At 43.2% G+C, this 20287-nt stretch overlaps 1 protein-coding gene and 1 long non-coding RNA gene across 5 annotated transcripts in view; one reads left to right on the top strand and one right to left on the bottom strand.

Annotated features, from left to right (window-relative positions):
* The window catches only part of LOC142159871 (uncharacterized), a 100577-nt gene extending 94156 nt beyond the window's left edge, over nt 1-6421 (bottom strand). For 2 of the 4 annotated variants that reach the window (XM_075214710.1, XM_075214713.1), the window contains exons 1-2: nt 6343-6421; nt 3235-3389 (exon numbers count right to left, since the gene is read on the bottom strand). In XM_075214710.1, coding sequence (XP_075070811.1) covers nt 3235-3327 — 93 coding nt within the window. In that variant the 5' untranslated portion in view covers nt 3328-3389; nt 6343-6421. Of the gene's footprint in view, nt 1-2673; nt 2753-2849; nt 3042-3234; nt 3390-6342 lie in introns of all 4 variants that reach the window. The other 2 variants (XM_075214714.1, XM_075214711.1) reach the window with 2 other exon arrangements.
* A 618-nt stretch (nt 6422-7039) lies between these two features.
* LOC142160063 (uncharacterized) lies at nt 7040-14469 on the top strand. Its single transcript, XR_012693045.1, has 2 exons — nt 7040-10458; nt 11173-14469. It is a non-coding gene; the product is annotated as an uncharacterized LOC142160063 (long non-coding RNA).
* Nucleotides 14470-20287: the final 5818 nt, after the last annotated feature.

The following is a 20287-nucleotide window of genomic DNA, read 5'->3' as shown; positions in this document are numbered from 1 at the left end:
CGGGTCATGGGCGGAAGTGATGTCCCGGTCGCCATAGCGACGGCCAGGACGCAGGTAAGAGAGTCGCGGCGGCTGGGCACCGCCGTGGCTCGTAACTCAGAGTTGGAAACCTTACATATCAGTCTGAAAACCTTAAGAAAGGCTCATGCAATTTATCTTCGTCCTGCAGGTCAAGACGGCACAGGCTTTATTAGGAAATCATCCTCTTGCACTGTTCTGGATTTAAAGGCACTTTCGATAATAGTCTGTGAATTCTATCCTCCCCGCCATCAGTGAAGGGGTATTCTCACATCTATAGATCATGAGGATTTATATTTTTGTTATCCCTGTTGCAGTTCATCACATGAGATTTCTCAGGTTCTGGGTCATAGGTCAGCACTGTCAGTTCACCTGCCGGCCCTCCGGCTGGTGACATCCACAAGAACTTTTACCAAGGTGGCAGAACTAAGAAGGTGAGGGGTCATGATGTAGTCCTATTTATGCAAAGCGCTTCTCGTAGAGAGTTCGGGCACAATGTCAACTGCAGTACACTCAATCGATAGCCTTTCTACAAGACCGTGAACAGGACAAAATGTCATCTTATCCCATCACAACAATCAATAAAAGTTTCTGGGGGTCCAGATAAACACCATACAGAACACAATAACTCTGTCAGTGTAAAGCTGCATCAAAATCCAGTCCCTGGCACATCAGCTACAGATTTATCACCAAAAATCGATAAGGAAGGGACTTTGATTGTTGTGAATGTTTTCCTCCACCATAGGAATGATCAGCGGGGCAAAGTGACACATGCAGAGCCTACACATGGAACTTCTCACCCAGTGGGATCACAACCAGATTATTCGGAATCATGCCGTCACAACCACCAGGACGTCTCTCAGCTGAGGGTAAAGCTCAAAATTGAAGACAAGAGGAATGTAACTTTTAGAGCCAGAGTGGATAATACCCAAAGCAGAATCCAGTGTCAGAGGCTGGGCAGCCCACCTTCGTGAACAGATAGCACAAGGGGAATTGTCACAAAGGAGTAAAAACTTCATATAAATGTCTAAGAAATGAAAGCAATGTGGAAGGCAGTTCCGCACTTTCACCTTCAAATAAAACCACCTGGGTTATGTCTTCAATCCATAATCACTTATTACCCGCATTCTAAAAAGGATCAGAAAAGAGAAGGCAGAAGTGACAGCAATCCTTCTGTTTGGGCGACACCATCTATGGTTTCCTATAGCCCAGGAGAAGGTCCAGGAGCAACCATGGCCCCTTCCTCTTTGCCCTACACCAAGGACCAATTCTTTATCCAAATCCAGAGCGGTTATCTTTAGTGGCATGAAGATTGAGCTAGAACTACTCAGGCATAAGGAAATCTCACAGCAAATGATCAACACACTTTTACAAGCAAGAAAAAAAAGAACTTTTCAAAAATCTATTACACAATTTGGAGGAAAAGTATCACATTGTGTGACCAAGTTCAACGCAACTACAGCAACTATTCCGCAGATCCGTGACCTACTTCAGAATGGATTCAGTAAAGGTCTGTCCTTATCTACACTAAAGGTACAAGTATTCACACTTCTCTAAAGATGGATGGATGATACCCTTTTTGTTGGACTCTATCCATCTGCTCCTCTGACCTCTTTTCTTTTTATCAAGTGTTTCCTACTGCCTAAAATCTCTACACAGATGTTCTTAAACTACTTAAAGCTTGAGCTCAATTTGGGATATGTCATCATCTGCCCTCCCACCAGTGTCACTATCCGCCATTGAATCTTTTTTGCCGTTGACAACAACAAGCTCTACTCAGTCTCTCTTGCCGCCGTCTTTTATGCAACTCGACCCCACCCTTGACTTCATTACAAACATCCAGTCCCTTGAATTGTAATGTCGCCTCCTCCATCAAAACATTGCCAGAATATGCCCTTTTCTCTCATTATCTCCGGCAACCTCCTTCCTATCTGGCCTTCCCCTCATCCATCTATCCCTACTCCAATCCTTCCTAGATGCTGATCTTCCTCTCTCATCACTCCACATGCCCTGCAATACTCTGCAAATTCCTACACACTGGTTCCCCATGTCCTCCAGAATGCAATCAAAGATACTTACCCTTACCTTCAAAGATCTCACCAACATCTCCCCTTCATACTCTTACCTCCTCATGAGGCACTCTCCCCCACAACCTTTTAGATCTACCACTGATCTGCACCTCGCTTCCTCTTTGATAACCACCATGCCTGCCTCCAAGACTTCTCCAGGAATCCTCCCCACTTATGGAACTACCTACCTCACCTGACCAAACTCTCCTTAAACCATCAATCACTCGCAAACCCACCTCCTCACTATAGCCTGTCTCAACCCCACCAGATATTATACTCCTTGCAGACTACCAGCTACCACCCAGTCCTGTCCCTTAAGATCCTCTTGTCTTAGCATTACCTTTTCTCTCTATATTGTAAGCTCTAACGAGCTGCCCTTCTACCCTCTATCTTATGTCTGCACATTCTCCATCAACATAATTTCTTCTGTGTCTATGTACGATTTACTTTTATATGGTTTGTTATATTGACTTCCTGGCACTGCAGAGTTTTGTTGCGTCTTACACATTAATGATGATGATACTGTACACACGTGTTCAATGCATCTACTATACAAAAACACAACCATGCTTAAACCTATTCTTACCCAGTGATGTGAGGGGCCGGCGATTCTCCGTCATCACGTCCTTGCACAGATCCTTGTGTGTTTCTAAATCCTCCCACTCCTGCATGAATGGAGAAATAGATAGTGACATCCTCACACACACAATGGCACAGTCATCATCCAGTCATACACCCTGTTGTCCCATTCCCAGCAGTCACCTCTCCAGTCAGCAGCTGAATGATCTTGTTGGTGAGTTCCAGGATCTTCTGATCATTGTCTCTCTTATGTATCAGTGACTGAGGTGGAGGCACCGTGATGGGGCTCTGGGTCCTGCTCCATCCCATTGACAAACTGGAACATATGTCAGGGGTCATGAGCTCACCAGATGACTTCTTCACTACTGTGTAATCCTGTATTTTGAGAGAGACATTAATAAATATGACAATACACATTCCCAGAATCTCCTCTCCAGTCTTTTCTGTCTTAAGAGATAAGAATGATAATACTCTGATGTTCCTAGAATCCTTCAACTCTCCAATCAGCTTCCTATTTTGTTAATAAGGTTAAGAGTGACGTCACTATGACATTCCCAGAATCCCTCACCTCTCCAGTCAGCAGGTAGATGATTTCCACAGTGAAATTTAATATTCTCTCAGTCACATGACTCCTGTTCTTGTCCAATCTCAGATGATCCATTGAGGAGTCTTAGATCGGCTTCTTGCCTATTTCACCTCAGTCAACCTGGAATTAGGGAAAAACTGAAAAGAATTGTAAAACCTAACAACAGGGAAGAGGATATTTATAGAATTTATAGATTATGTCAATTTAAAAACTAATAAGAAATAGGAGTCATAACTCTAAAATTAAAAAGCGCTCTACTGAAGAAATAGTAGATTATAGAGCTGTTGTGGAAGGTGTGGTCTGTGTTAGTTGCAAATCCTGCTCGTCTCCTGAACAGAGTGGGGAAGCATTTGTGGTATCATCTAGTGTTAGTTGACTCCCTCCAGGCAAATCAGAGAGATTAAAATTGAAATCTCCTTTTGTAGAGGAAATGCAAAGAGTATCGGAGAGTCTCTAAAACCAGGGGAGGGAAGTCTTAACTCCAACTCCTGGCCCATCATACAGCAGTACCAGTGCCGGACGTGAGGTAATCCTGGGCTACTCCAACAATGGGCCCATCGGAGAGTGGCACCAGGACCAGACATGAGGTAATCCAGGTAACACAAACAACTGGCCCATCATGGAGATAATCAGGAAAACCAACTGTGCAGAAACAATCTGAGTTGAGTTGTGGGGTCATCTCTCGGGGAGGGAAAACGCTGGTAGGTTATCCCAAAGGAACTTTTTATAGCCCAAATGGGACATGAAAATAACTATTCTGTATTCAGTAGAGAGGACCTTTAGCATGTAACTTTAATTCCTCCTCATGGTGTCCACCATTGCTCCTTAATATCAAGCTCCTCACATATAAAGACCAATATACTATCAGACATACTAAGAAATTCTTTTCTGCCTCTTCCTTCTTCTTATATGTTGACTAAAAAGGTTCAGAAACACACAAGTATTCTTCAGCAAACCACCAACTCAAGGATATCACTCACAAGTACTCTATATACCCTGTACTTAAAAATAGCATTTACGTTTGATGGCAAAACCCCCCAATTCCAGGCTGTTCACTTGTAAAAAGAAATCTCAGCTGACATCTCATAAAGCTATCTCAGTTTTCATATGGTTATATATGTGTTATCAGCTTTCCTGGTCAGTGTCCTCTACTGATGGACATAACTTATGTCTACACATGGTACATTCTAGAGATGACCACTGTTTGTCTATATTCAATTCCCAGGCTTATATTAGATCTGCAGAGAGTTTGGTCACCTGGTTTTCTTATATTTCCTTTCACACATTGTTCCTAGTGCATGATGGGATTGGAGGTCAGGAAATTAAAGGTTCCAGTTTTTATTGTATTAATACATTCAAGCCACGATTTAAGCCCCAACTCCGTCACTTTGCACTACATGTTAATGTGCCTCAAGGACTAAGTGAAGAGACCCTCAGTGTTCGACATATTCGGTCAAAAGTACCAGAAAAGACCTCCGATACACCTCATTAATAAATGATTAATTGATATGGGATGGCATTACATGTTGCCTCAATCATAGTGGTTGGATCTGCCCATTTTCTTCATTAACATACTATTAATCTGCTGTAGGACAATATTTCAGGTGATTTTAGTGGTGTGGCTAGGAGTCAGTCTGACAACCCAATTACTGTACATTGTGCTCATCGTGAGCACTAGGTACAGCTCAGTGGAGAAGTGAACGCTCCCATATTGATCGCAGGAAATCCTGTGACATTGAAGGAATGACATCATAAGAGATTTCTATGTGTAAGGAAGGTCATGGAGCTGCAAGGAAGATCTATCTCAGATATCCCCAGCACTGACAGGTACAGTGTAACCTGCATCCAACAGTGGCTGCATAACATCTGCTTTTAGAACCAGGCTACACTGATTTTTCCAATGTTAATGAGAGGGGAGACCAAAAACAGCTCCATTGGCCCCCTCTCATCAAATGGCGCTGGGTCAGATATTATACACAGGCCCTGATGCTGATGTCTGAAAACCGGTGTCATGGCACTGGGTCAGATAATATAAAAAGACCCTGACTCCACTGTCTGGGATCCTGGTGTTCTGGCATTGGGTCAGAGAATATATTTGGTGCTGGGGCAGGTATTATACACAGGACCTGGTGCTGGGGCAGGTATTATACACAGGACCTGGTGCTGGGGCAGGTATTACACACAGGACCTGGTGCTGGGGCAGGTATTACACACAGGACCTGGTGCTGGGGCAGGTATTACACACAGGACCTGCTGCTGGGTCAGGTATTACACACAGGACCTGCTGCTGGGTCAGGTATTACACACAGGACCTGCTGCTGGGTCAGGTATTACACACAGGAGCTGCTGCTGGGTCAGGTATTACACACAGGACCTGCTGCTGGGTCAGGTATTACACACAGGACCTGCTGCTGGGTCAGGTATTACACACAGGACCTGGTGCTGGGTCAGGTATTACACACAGGACCTGGTGCTGGGTCAGGTATTACACACAGGACCTGGTGCTGGGTCAGGTATTACACACAGGACCTGCTGCTGGGTCAGGTATTACACACAGGACCTGGCGCTGGATCAGGTATTACACACAGGACTTGATGCTGGGTCAGGTATTATACACAGGACCTGGTGCTGGGTCAGGTATTACACACAGGACCTGATGCTGGGTCAGGTATTACACACAGGACCTGGTGCTGGGTCAGGTATTATACACAGGACCTAGTGCTGGGTCAGGTATTATACACAGGACCTGGTGCTGGGTCAGGTATTATACACAGGACCTGGTGCTGGGTCAGGTATTACACACAGGACCTGGTGCTGGGTCAGGTATTATACACAGGACCTGGTGCTGGGTCAGGTATTACACACAGGACCTGGCGCTGGATCAGGTATTACACACAGGACTTGATGCTGGGTCAGGTATTACACACAGGACCTGGTGCTGGGTCAGGTATTATACACTGAGCACCAGATTACAGCCAGTAATAGGGAATAACCGCCCACCCCCCTATATATTACAGACAAAGTCACATGACAGCCTGCAGCCACGTCTATGAATATTTATTACAATTAATATTCATGAGCCCAACTCACCTGCAGCACTTTCTCCCTCTCACTCACACACAGACAGGAAGTCACTAGCTGCCATCTATCACTTCCGGGGTCACCTGTACACGGCTTCCTGGTTGTACGTTACAACGGATTGGCCGACAGAGTATTACATGTTACTTCCGGGCTCTGCGGCCCACCAGTACTTCCGGGTTCTGCGTTCCACCAATACTTCCGGGCTCTGCGTTCCACCAGTACTTCCGGGTTCTGTGGTCCATAGTAATTTGTTGGGTTGCCTCCATGCAGTTTCCATTCCATGGTCCACACAGTATCCTTTATACTATCCACAGATATTCCTCCATCACTAAGATATCCACAGACTGTAATTCCCCCTATACTATCTACAGACATTACTGCATCTATAGCCTATACTATTTACAAATATTACTCCATATATAGCCTATACTACTTACATATATTACTCCATATATAGCCTATACTATTTACATATATTACTCCATATATAGCCTATACTACTTACATATATTACTCCATATATAGCCTATACTATTTACATATATTACTCCATATATAGCCTATACTATTTACATATATTACTCCATACATAGCCTATACTACTTACATATATTACTCCATATATAGCCTATACTATTTACATATATTACTCCATATATAGCCTATACTATTTACATATATTACTCCATACATAGCCTATACTATTGTTAAATATGATTTTTTGTTAAGGCCTCATAAGGCCTTTGTTCAGCCATTTTATTGTAACTTGTATAGAAATATTATTTGCTAGAAGAGATTATTCATTTTTCTGTTAACTTGCAGTTTTGCAATATGTGAGCCTATGGCCTTGAAGTTGAACTAATAGGGAACACCTGAAGAATGTAACCAGTTATGAAAACAATAATGAGCTTCATATCCAGCTGGTAGTATGGGAGCTGTATCCATGGTGTTACACATAGCATATCTCCAACTCCCCTTGAGATAAGAAATAATAGGCTCATCTGTCCTTAGAAGGGGGAGAAAAGTAAACACCTCAAGAATACGTGAGAAAGTTAATCAGTAGCGCTTCTCATAAACTAGTGGTATAAACTATTGTATGCATATGACGTAGGATTCATTTATTCAGTAGCCTATAAAAACCTGTATCTTTGTATCAATAAACTAGAGAATATTCCTTGTATACAGAACTTGGTCTGTGTCAATTCTCTCCAGCTGATTGAAGCGCTTCCAGATATACTTGACACCACAGGCAGACTTGGGTCAGAATTTTAGATCTAACAACTTGGAGGTCGCCACAGAGATTCGCTGTCCAGCAGGCTACAAGACAGACAACGGAGGTTTCCCAGCACATTGAACCCCAACATCCGCGGTCAGTAGATTTCTACTCGTTGGTCTTCCTAGTCTGGGTCACCTCATGTCTGTCTGAGGCACCTGACACGCGAATTTGTGAGTCTCAAGTATCATCTGATTAATATAATACAGTATTAACCCAATTTGTTTACTGTAATTGTATTGTTGATTAGATTTTTGAAAGATGATTGAATTTTGAGTGCATGTGTTTGTACCTATGTATGATGTATAAAGCATAAAAGTCACATAAGACATTGATCAAAGAAGCATGTAATGGAATAGAGGGATTTAGAGAGTTATTGTTTTGAACATTGAGTGAACATTTTAGACACCATCCCCAGAGGTATATCAAAGAAGGGAGATTCTGTAATCTGCCCAAATTGTGTAAGAGAGATTTCCAAAAGACCTTCGTCCCAGATACTGTCAAAGAAGCTATTTAGCACGGACATCCAGTACAAGGAGTCCACAGAACGGGACGTCCAGTGCAAGGACAACCCACAGAAACTAGATAAGAGTCCCGATTTGGACTCAACAGAATACTGTCAATACGAGTAATATAGATAGTAAACAAATGACAGCAGCTCCCTCATAGATATGATGCACAAAGACTTAAGGAAATGGGGGAGTAGAAGGTCTGCAGGGAATTTGACAAGAAAGCGGGGATAGCCAAAGATATGTGTGGATGGAGAAACAAAGGTGTTGCAAGTGGTAATGTGACAAGAACAAAGGGGTATTGAGATCAAACCCCAAGAGATTGTTTGAGGTGGCACAGGAAAGTTAAGAGATCTGAAAAGTCGAAATATATGTGGATATGCTAAATGCATCGGAAGCTGAATAATGAATCAAGTAGGTTGTATATTATAAATGTATGTTTGATCCTGTGCAGCTGAATAAGTGAAATGTGCCCCTCCCTTATTCTGTGTAAATGATTTCAGTGTGTTGAGATAAGAAGCACACTGTTTTTTGTTTTTTGACAATGTATGTAAAATTGAAAAAATGTGTCCGGAGTGCTGATTGATGATAACATGTTGAAGCTAACTTGTATTTAGTGTAATGCTGGGACTTGTAGTTCCACAGCAGTAGGCTGGAAGATGTCAGTTAAGTTTTCTTTCTCTGTATGTGAGTTTTGTCTCCGTCTTACTGCGTGTGAGAGAGATCCGTGATAATTCACATTGTTTGTTCTCTGTCTTAGTGCTCTATAAGGGAGATGTTTGATTTACTTTAAATCACAATGTTTGTCTGTCTTGTCCGTTTTTTACAAGAGACATGTTTCAAGGTTGAAAAAGTTGTACATTCATTGCTTAATGATAAGCTTTTAAAAAGATACAAAAGAAGTTTTAAAATGTTTGGTCCGATTGCACGGACAAGATTGTAAATAATGTACATTATCACTATAAGTACTAGTGTCAGAACAAAGCTGGCTGGGATCCAACAAGCCGTTTCTGTATTTGAACAAAATAATTTTGTTTCTGAAGTTCAGAAATATAGCTTTCTCTTTAATGAAGTTGAGAATTGTGGGAGTGAGCTTACATGCTGTTTTTATCTGTGTTAAAATGGCGCTGATGAATGTTCTCAGAAATCAGGAGGGTTTGTTATGCCTTTAAAGAAATGTTACGAGATAAAATGTCGTCTGTGAGCGAGACTTAAGTGAATATATTTTTACTTTGAACACGAAAATCACAGAATCTAGAAATATGTGTGAATATTTGGTCACGGGAGAGAGATTTTGTTGAGAAAATGTTGAATGATTTACAGACACAATGTATTGTGTCTAACGAGAGTACTCTGATTTATGAGACAGTGCTGCTTTTAAAATGGTTGAATACTTGGAACCAAGATTCCAGATTGAATGTTTCTAAACCCGGAAATTTAATTAGTGTCATTTAAAAGGGCTGTACTAAGAGATGATAAGAAAGGAGTGGCTTTGAACACTCGCCCAGGTCTCGTCACTTTGACATTCTCTATTTGTGAAATTAGGAACTGCCCCTTTGAGGAAATCAAGGCATGGAACGCATAGCGTCACAGTTAAGCTTTTAGCAGCTGTTCACTGGTTACCTGATAACAGTATACACGCATGTTACAGTTACAGTAATTCCTAGTAAATAAATGTTAATCTCTATGCAAAAGTTTTTTTTATTCACAGGTCTCCAGCTGCAAAGACCCATTAGGCAATCCAGATTGCATTGATTTAACTTCCAATGCACCATCTTTGCACCACAACAAACATAAGTATAAACTAATGAAGGATTTAAATAACGTAAACTCTTCAGAGTAATGATTACCTTGTTTTGGAAAGAGATATTAGAGTTTATGTGCTATTCGCATAGCAAATGCATGAACTAGGTGGTTTTTCTGTATGTGCAGAAAGCAAAAGGTTTTTATTTGTATCCTCATTACAGTTTTGAGTAAATCAGTGTTTGTAAAGACATTTACTGCCCTTATTTACTGTGCTATAATTGTCATATACTGTAAATAATTCTTTTTATTGTGGGTATGGTAATGCATTGATGGGAATTCTATATTTTTACAGAAATGAAAAAGATTTAAGACTTTAAGAGCAATTGTATGTGCTCCTGCATTAGCACTTCTGGATCATAGCAAGCCATTTATACTCTCCTCTGAGCAGAACCAAATGTTTAACCAATTTTAAGCTGAAATAACTTCAGCGCCAGCACTGGCTTTGCCAGATTATGACAAGCCTTTCACATTATTTTGTTATGAAGTCAGTGCACATGTACAAGGAGTACTGACACAAATACATGGTCGCAAGCTAAGGTCACTTGCATACTACTCTGCTTTAGTGCTTGAAAAGAGTATAGATATTGTGCTAGGACACCCAGTTACCTTAACGGTATCGTACGTTGTGACAGAAACCAAGCACAAGCAAAACATTTGTTACCGGCCAGATTTACTAAGTATGAAGATATACAGCACAAAGGACATTCCCTCCTATTGTGAAATGAGTGACATATAACACTTGCCGAGCGCACTGTGTATTTTCTTCCTCCCTTTCCCTTTTTATTAGAAGACAAAAAAAAAAAAAAAGGAAGCACAAAAGGCCCCAGAGCCTCTCATGTTCACAGATATATGTTAAGACCTTCAGACAAGGGGAATCTGAGTAAACTGTATTTTAAGTTTTTTAAAGGTCCAAGGGAGACCAGAGAGGGGAGTTCATTGATATTAGCAGGAGGAATATAGATTGCACGTTATTTTCCTTTGCTGTGCGCTGTAGATGTGTACTAGACTAGAAAGGAAAGCCAAGTTTGGAAGAACCAGACTCAGGCCCATAGTAATGTATAGATCATTATACATAATTAGAAAATTCTAATATGAAAGTTTAACCCAACCAAATAAAGAAAAGAGCAACCCATGACTACAGGGGTTTACACCCAATGCAGGAATGTGTTTGTGAGTATTGTGGCCCAACACATTATTATATACACTAATAGAACTGATGATGTGGCTTATTAACAGGTTATTTAAGCTAAGTGTTTCTCTTCCAGAAGAATTAAAGTTACCACATCTGTCTTAACCGTTGTACTGTACACTCCATCTAATGAGTGTAAACTTTGTGGAACTCAGAAACCAAGAACCTTTTCCTTGGATTCCACATGCTCTTTACTGAAGCCTATCCTAATGAAGTAGCACTGCTTACTCCCAGTAACGTTACACTTAAACAGTGCACAATGTTGAATCCTGCTGCCTTATTGCAGCAAGTTTCAAAAGATGGGAGAAGTACCTGTATATATTGGGGTTACCCTAGGGATTTGGGGGAATTCCATTCCAGCTTGAACAGAAAGAAAGGAAAAAAAAAATGCAAACAAAATTTTTCTGAACATGATTGCATAGAACTAATGAAACAAGAATCTCTGGTTTTATCTCACATTAAAGATAAACCATTACCAGATGCAGACATCACTCTTTTTGTAGATGGTTCACACTATCACATAGATCCTGTCCCGTATACAGGGTGTGCTGTAACCACACACACAGAAATAGTGATTCAACAGACTCTACCGAGTCACATGTCAGCACAAGAAGCTGAACTAAAGGCCCTGACACTTGCATGCATATATGCAAAAGGACAAAGAGTAAATATTTACACTGATTCAAGTTATGCATTTGTAATTGCGCATGATTATGGCCCTGTATGGAAAAGTAGGGACCTTATGGGTTCAGCAAGCAAACCAGTCAATATGATGAACATACCAGGGCATTGTTCACTGCATTCCAGCTGTCCTCCAAACAGTGATGAAGGTGAAGACACACACAGAGATACTACCCCCGAAGCTAAGTGAAATAGACCAGGCCGCACGAGAAGCCGCCATAGCCCCAGTACCCCAAGGGGAGTCTATTTACATGGTGACCCCCTGACCCCTGTTTGACCAGAGCACACTCCAACTTATGGAAAGACAAGCAACAGAAAATAAGAAAAAGACTTGGGCAATACATGGAGCACTAGAAGTGCAAGGAGTGGTGTAAAGGTCAGCGTTTGTGTCTGCCAAAAGTAGTTTATCCCATTATGGCCAATATAGCACACGAGAAAGTGCATCTGGGAAAAGATGCTATGGTCGTACTCACTAGCAGCTTATGGATAGTACCAGAGTTCGCCCAAGCAGCACAGTCATTAGTGGCAGAATGCCTAGTCTGTGCACAAAGTAACCCGAGTAAGTCTGTCCTATGGAAAAGCACACCCCAGACATAATATCCCTATAAGAGGATACAGATAGACTTTATAACTTCCCAAATGCTCGGGCTTTGAGAATGTGCTTGTCTGTGTCAACTTCTTTAGTCACTGGCTGGAGACATGGCTGTATAGAAAAGCAAATGCTAAAGCATTAGCCAAGAAAATTGCGAATGAGGTAATCTGATGATATGGTGTACCAGAGGTCATTGTAAGTGACAGAGGGATACACTTTACGGGGCAAGGATTCCAGAAACTATCACACCCCCTACAGATCCCAAAGTTCAGGATGTATGGAGCGCCTTAATGGTACACTGAAATTGAAAATGCAGAAAATAATGGCTGAAACAGGTCTGCCATGGATCTCATGTTTACCTGCACTCAGTAAAAAAATACTGCTAGGAAAGACACAGGTTTAACACCATATGAGATATTGTTTGGCACAGCAAACCGAACAGGCTGTTATTTTCCATAGCAACTACACCATGTATATAGTGATTTGTTGAATTATGTTGCCTTATTATAGAAACAACTAACTGAAATACATGGTCAAATATTCTCCTCCATTGCAAACCCTAATTTTGATACAGGTACCCATAAACTGCACCCTGGGGGGCTGGGTGGTCGTGAGAAAGCACATCAGGAGAAGTCTTGAACCCAGATACAAGGGTCCTTATCAAGTCCTGTTGACGACTCCCATGGCAGTGAAAGTACAGGAAAAAGACACCTGGATTCACGCATAACACTGCAAAGTCTTCAAATCAGGGGAGTCTTGTTCTGATAAATAGAAATGACTGTCTCATTGTATTGATATGTCTTGCCAGAATAATTGTGACTGAAGTAGGGATTAAGGCCTCCCTAACCCAGTATGAAACAGACAGTTAAGTGACATATTGCCTATGCCACTGTGAGAAACATATGGGAAGGAGTGCTCAACAATTTGCACTCATAGTAGAGTAAACTCTGAAAATGTCTTTGTGCAGATGCATAACCTCATTGGTAAAGTTGTCAGTAATGATTCATGTTGGATATTGGAAATATTGGCATTAGTAGCAAATGGTTTTGCAATCCTGTTGATCGTATAGGTGATAATGAAACTAAATATATGGCTGATTAAGAAGTTACTGACACTTGATTGTTGTCTCTCCAAAAAGGGAACCACTGAAAATCCCGAACCTCTGATGATCACAGAAATTACTTCTGAAACCTGACCAGACTATGAGTGTCATGAATTATTTGGACTAGCAAAGCCAAAGAACTGCAGAGTTTGCAACAAGAAACTACTAAAGATTGAACAAAGGACATGCAAGGCCTGCAGAACTACTATAGACTCATTAACTACCTACTAAGAAACCATCTTTTAAGAAACCATCTTCTAAGAAACCATCTTTTCTAGACATGGACATTTGCCAAAATGCATCTCCTCATAAATCAAGTTAGGACAGGGAGGATCACAGGCTTATTAGTGGGGGATGAGTTGACAGATTCCTAAGGGGACCAACTCTATGCATGTGGCCTCCTACATGTGTATAAGTACCTGCTTATTAAGAATGTGGTTCTATAGATAGGATTAGGTAGGTAGGAGGAGAAAGGGTCGAAAATTGAATAAAAGATGGGAAATGTTAAATATGATTTTTTGTTAAGGCCTCATAAGGCCTTTGTTCAGCCATTTTATTGTAACTTGTATAGAAATATTATTTGCTAGAAGAGATTATTCATTTTTCTGTTAACTTGCAGTTTTGCAATATGTGAGCCTATGGCCTTGAAGTTGAACTAATAGGGAACACCTGAAGAATGTAACCAGTTATGAAAACAATAATGAGCTTCATATCCAGCTGGTAGTATGGGAGCTGTATCCATGGTGTTACACATAGCATATCTCCAACTCCCCTTGAGATAAGAAATAATAGGCTCATCTGTCCTTAGAAGGGGGAGAAAAGTAAACACCTCAAGAATACGTGAGAAAGTTAATCAGTAGCGCTTCTCATAAACTAGTGGTATAAACTATTGTATGCATATGACGTAGGATTCATTTATTCAGTAGCCTATAAAAACCTGTATCTTTGTATCAATAAACTAGAGAATATTCCTTGTATACAGAACTTGGTCTGTGTCAATTCTCTCCAGCTGATTGAAGCGCTTCCAGATATACTTGACACCACAGGCAGACTTGGGTCAGAATTTTAGATCTAACACTATCAAGGCACCCCTCCAAAATAATTACTGAGCAGTCCTGTTTTAGAAGTAGTTGGGTCAAAAAAATGTAATAAGTATTTAGGTCAGGACAGAAATACTTATTTAGTTGTATGCAAAAATGTCCCCTCTACATCCAGACACACTGCCCCCTCTGCATCCAGTCACTCTGCCCCCTCTCACGCTGCCCCCTCTGACGCTACCCCCTCTGCCATCTCTCACGCTGTCCCCTCTCACTGCCCTCTGTCAAGCTGTCCCCCTTCTCTGCCCTCTGTCACACTGCCCCCTCTGCATCGTCACTCTGCCCCCTCTCATGCTGCCCCCTCTGCCATCTCTCACGCTGTCCCCTCTCACTGCCTCTGTCACGCTGTCCCCCTCCTCTGTCACGATGTCCCCCTCCTCTGCCCTCTGTCACACTGCCCCCTCTGCATTCAGTCACTCTGCCCCCTCTGCCACCAGGCACACTGCGCCCATCTGCAGCCCTCTGTCACACTGCCCCCTCTGCATTCAGTCACTCTGCCCCCTCTGCCACCAGGCACACTGCGCCCCTCTGCAGCCCTCTGTCACGCTGGCCCCCTCTGCAGCCTTCTGTCACGCTGCCCCCCTCTGCAGCCCTCTGTCACGCTGCCCCCCTCTGCTGCCCTCTGTCACACTGCCCGCTGTCCCCTTCTGCTGCCCAGTGTCCCCCTCTGCTTCCCGGCTGTCCTCTTCTGCTTCCCCGCTGTCCTCCTCTGCTGCCCTATGTCCTCCTCTGCTGCCCTCTGTCCTCCTCTGCTGCCCTCTGTCCTCCTCTGCATCCCACTGTCCTCCTCTGCTGCTCTCTGTCCTCCTCTGCTGCCCTCTGTCCTCCTCTGCTTCCCTATGTCCTCCTCTGCTGCCCTCTTTCCTCCTCTGCTGCCCTCTGTTCTCCTCTGCTGCTCTCTGTCCTCCTCTGCTGCCCTATGTCCTCCTCTGCTGCCCTCTGTCATCCTCTGCTGCCCTATGTCCTCCTCTGCTGCTGTCTGTCCTCCTCTGCTGCCCTCTGTCCTCCTCTGCTGTCCTCTGTCCTCCTCTGCTGCCCTATGTCCTCCTCTGCTGCCCTCTGTCCTCCTCTGCTGCCCTCTGTCCTCCTCTGCTGCCCTCTGTCCTCCTCTGCTCCTCTCTGTCCTCCTCTGCTGCCCTCTGTCCTCCTCTGCTGCCCTCTGTCCTCCTCTGCTGCCCTCTGTCCTCCTCTGCTTCCCTATGTCCTCCTCTGCTGCCCTCTGTCCTCCTCTGCTGCCCTCTGTCCTCCTCTGCTGCCCTCTGTCCTCCTCTGCTTCCCTATGTCCTCCTCTGCTGCCCTCTGTCCTCCTCTGCTGCCCTCTGTTCTCCTTTGCTGCTCTCTGTCCTCCTCTGCTGCCCTATGTCCTCCTCTGCTGCCCTCTGTCATCCTCTGCTGCCCTATGTCCTCCTCTGCTGCTGTCTGTCCTCCTCTGCTGCCCTATGTCCTCCTCTGCTGCCCTCTGGGAACCGCCGGCCTATACTATTTACATATATTACTCCATATATAGCCTATACTATCCACAGATATTCCTCCATCACTAAGCTATCCACAGATTGTAATTCCCCCTATACAATCTACAGACATTACTCCCCCCTATAGTATCTACAGCCAATGCTCCATCTGTAAACCACCTACAATCTTAGTGCCCCTACACCACAGACATTGCTTCATCATTAGCCTTATACTATCTACAGACAGTGCTCCCCTTATACCATCTACAGACAGTGTTCCCCCTATACTATCTGCAGACAGTGCTCCCCTTATACTATCTACAGACAGTGCTCCCCCTATACCATCTACAGACAGTGTTCCCCCTATACTATCTACAGACAGTGCTACCCTTATACCATCTACAGACAGTGTTCCCCCTATACTATCTACAGACAGTGCTCCCCTTATACCATCTACAGACAGTGCTCCCCCTATACTATCTGCAGACTGTGCTTCTGCAGACTGTGCTCCCCTTATACTATCTGCAAACTGTGCTTCTGCAGACTGTGCTCCCCTTATACTATCTGCAGACAGTGCTCCCCTTGTTATCTACAGACAGTGCTCCCCATATACTATCTACAGACAGTGCTCCCCTTGTTATCTACAGACACTGCTCCCCTTATACTATCTACAGACAGTGCTCCCCCTATACTATCTACAGACAGTGCTCCCCATATACTATCTACAGACAGTACTCCCCCTATACTATCTACAGACAGTGCTCCCCTTATACTATCTACAGACAGTACTCCCCCTATACTATCTACAGACAGTGCTCCCCTTATACTATCTACAGACAGTGCTCCCCCTATACTATCTACAGACAGTGCTCCCCATATACTATCTACAGACAGTGCTCCCCTTATACTATCTACAGACAGTGCTCCCCCTATACTATCTACAGACAGTGCTCCCCATATACTATCTACAGACAGTACTCCCCCTATACTATCTACAGACAGTGCTCCCCTTATACTATCTACAGACAGTGCTCCCCCTATACTATCTACAGACAGTACTCACCCTATACTATCTACAGACAGTGCTTCCCATATTTTATCTACAGACAGTGCTCCCCCCTATACTATCTACAGACAGTACTCCCCTTATACTATCTACAGACAGTACTCACCCTATACTATCTACAGACAGTGCTCCCCCTATACTATCTACAGACAGTGCTCCCCATATACTATCTACAGACAGTGCTCCCCATATACTATCTACAAACAGTGCTCCCCTTATACTATCTACAGACATTACTCCCCCCTATAGTATCTACAGCCAATGTTTCATCTGTAAACCACCTACAATCTTACTGGCCCTACACTACAGACATTGCTTCATCATTGGCCTTATACTATCCACAGACAGTGCTCCCCCTATACTATCTACAGACATTACTTCATCAATAATCTATCTACAGACATTACTCCATTACAAACCTAACTAAGCTATCTACAGACAGTACTCCATCTATAGCCTATACTATTTACAGACATTACTCCATTGCTAAGTTATCTACAGACAGTGCTCCCCCTATACTATCTACAGACAGTGCTCCCCTTATAGTATCTACAGACAGTGCTCCCCCTATACTATCTACATACAGTACTCGCCCTATACTATCTACAGACAGTGCTTCCCGTATACTATCTACAGACAGTGCTCCCCATATACTATCTACAGACAGTGCTCCCCTTAAACTATCTACAGACAGTGCTCCTCTTATACTATCTACAGACAGTGCTCCCCCTATACTATCTACAGACAGTGCTCCCCATATACTATCTACAGACAGTGCTCCCCTTATACTATCTACAGACAGTGCTCCCCCTATACTATCTACAGACAGTGCTCCCCATATACTATCTACAAACAGTGCTCCCCTTATACTATCTACAGACATTACTCCCCCCTATAATATCTACAGCCAATGTTTCATCTGTAAACCACCTACAATCTTACTGGCCCTACACTACAGACATTGCTTCATCATTGGCCTTATACAATCCACAGACAGTGCTCCCCCTATACTATCTACAGACAGTACTCCCCCTATACTATCTACAGACATTACTTCATCAATAATCTATCTACAGACATTACTCCATTACAAACCTAACTAAGCTATCTACAGACAGTACTCCATCTATAGCCTATACTATTTACAGACATTACTCCATTGCTAAGTTATCTACAGACAGTGCTCCCTCTATACTATCTACAGACAGTGCTCCCCTTATAGTATCTACAGACAGTGCTCCCCCTATACTATCTACATGCAGTACTCGCCCTATAATATCTACAGACAGTGCTCCCCGTATAATATCTACAGACAGTACTCATCATCACCATTTATTTATATAGCGCCACTTATTCTTCAGCGCTGTATAGAGAACTCAATCACATCAGTCCCTGCCCCATTGGGGCTTATACACTAAATTCCCTAACATACACACAGACAGACAGAAAGAGAGAGAGACTGGGGTCAATTTGATAGCAGCCGATTAACCTACTAGTATGTTTTTGGAGTGTGGGAAGAAACCGGAGCACCCGGAGGAAACCCACGCAAACACGGGGAGAACATACAAACTCCACACAGATAAGGCCATGGCGGGGAATTGATCTCATGACCCCAGTGATGTGAGGCAGAAGTGCTAACCATTTAGCCACCATGCTGCCCCAGACAGTGTTCTCCCTATACTCTCCACAGACATAACTCCATTACTGAGTTATCTATTGGCAGTACTCACCCTATACTTTCTAGAGACATTACTGAGTTGAAAATGTAAGAAAAAGAAACAGGAGAGGCACTCCAGTCCCTAAAAAAATTATTAAATGTTTAAAACTTTGTTTTATTGGAAACTTAATTAAAATTGATTACATTTCAGACACACAGGTGAAATATTGGTTAAAAATAATGTATGTGCCAATGATAAAGGAACCCTTCAGTGGCGTGGCAGCTAATATTAGAGCAGGACCCTTTATGGATAATTTCCATATGTTGTAGTCACCCACTGCGTGTTTTAATTCAGTACTCACAGTATTCCAACAATTAGTTCATCGGCACTGGGTGTCCTTATAATCATTTAGAGCACTGGAACCCTCATTTGCTCATCAGGAGTATACAAACAATGTCCAAGGTTGGGCAATTCTATTAGCGCTGCGACCCGGCAAGCTGTTACCCGGGCGCATGCGCAATTTTGTTATTTAGCACTGTGTTCCATTATCTGTTTATGGAGCTTGCTCCTTATTGGCCACTATCAATATCTAAGGCAGGGAGGGCTTAGCCTCCCTGCCGGTTATAGCGTTCAGTTTCCTGGTTGCTGACCTGCTGTGTTCTGTGTTCCTGTACTCCTGGATAGAGCTTACTGTGTATGGTCGTGTATGGCGTGTTTATTGGATTGTGATTCTCTGCTATTGACCCTGACTTCTGCCTGTGACACAGATATCCTGACTTTCTGCCGGACCTGACCCTTTGCCTGGACCTCACTTCGTTGTCTGCTTGTGCCTTTTCGCCTCGGCCTGTCCCTGACTCCGTTTATCTCCTGCTGCCATTCCCTTGCGACACTATGGTTTCAATCACAAGCTTGTACTATGCAGAGCATAAGACCTGGGGGCATCTGAGTACCTGTGAGCATATCAAGCTCTACGGGAAAAGGCGGCTATTATAAGACCTGGAAGAACTCACATCCATGGATGAAACCGGAACGAATCCATCTCCAGCTCAGATGCTGGCTGGCCAGATTCAAACCTTATGCCAAATGGTCCAAAGTCTGTTGCACCGTTTATCTGTGCAAGAGGAAGCCGCCAGAACCTCACAGGTCACTCCAGCACCTATTGTGGAGCCCAAGTTGAATTTATCGGACCGATTTTCTGGGGATAGAAGCTTGTTCCGTAACTTTAACTTTATTTTTGTCTACAGCCTCGCTGCACGGGCTCTGAGCAGCAGAGAGTGGGTATAGTAATATCGCTCCTTCAGGGTGACCCTGAGTCCTGGGCTTTCAGCTTACCTTCTTACAGTCCCTCATTAAGATCAGTGGATTCATTCTTCAATGCCTTAGGTCTCCTGTATGATGACCCATATCGGGTAGCTTCTGCCGATTCTCACTTTAGATTATTAAAGCAAGGCCAACTATCCGCTGAAGAGTACTCTGCTGAATTCCGGTGGTGGTCCACTGACAGCGAATGGAACGATCCAGGATTAAGCA

The sequence above is a fragment of the Mixophyes fleayi genome, chromosome 6 (assembly GCF_038048845.1).
Source record: "Mixophyes fleayi isolate aMixFle1 chromosome 6, aMixFle1.hap1, whole genome shotgun sequence".
Classification (NCBI taxonomy): Eukaryota; Metazoa; Chordata; class Amphibia; order Anura; family Limnodynastidae; genus Mixophyes; species Mixophyes fleayi.
The sequence above is the reverse complement of the archived record's forward strand: the minus strand, read 5'-3'. Positions and strand labels throughout refer to the sequence as shown.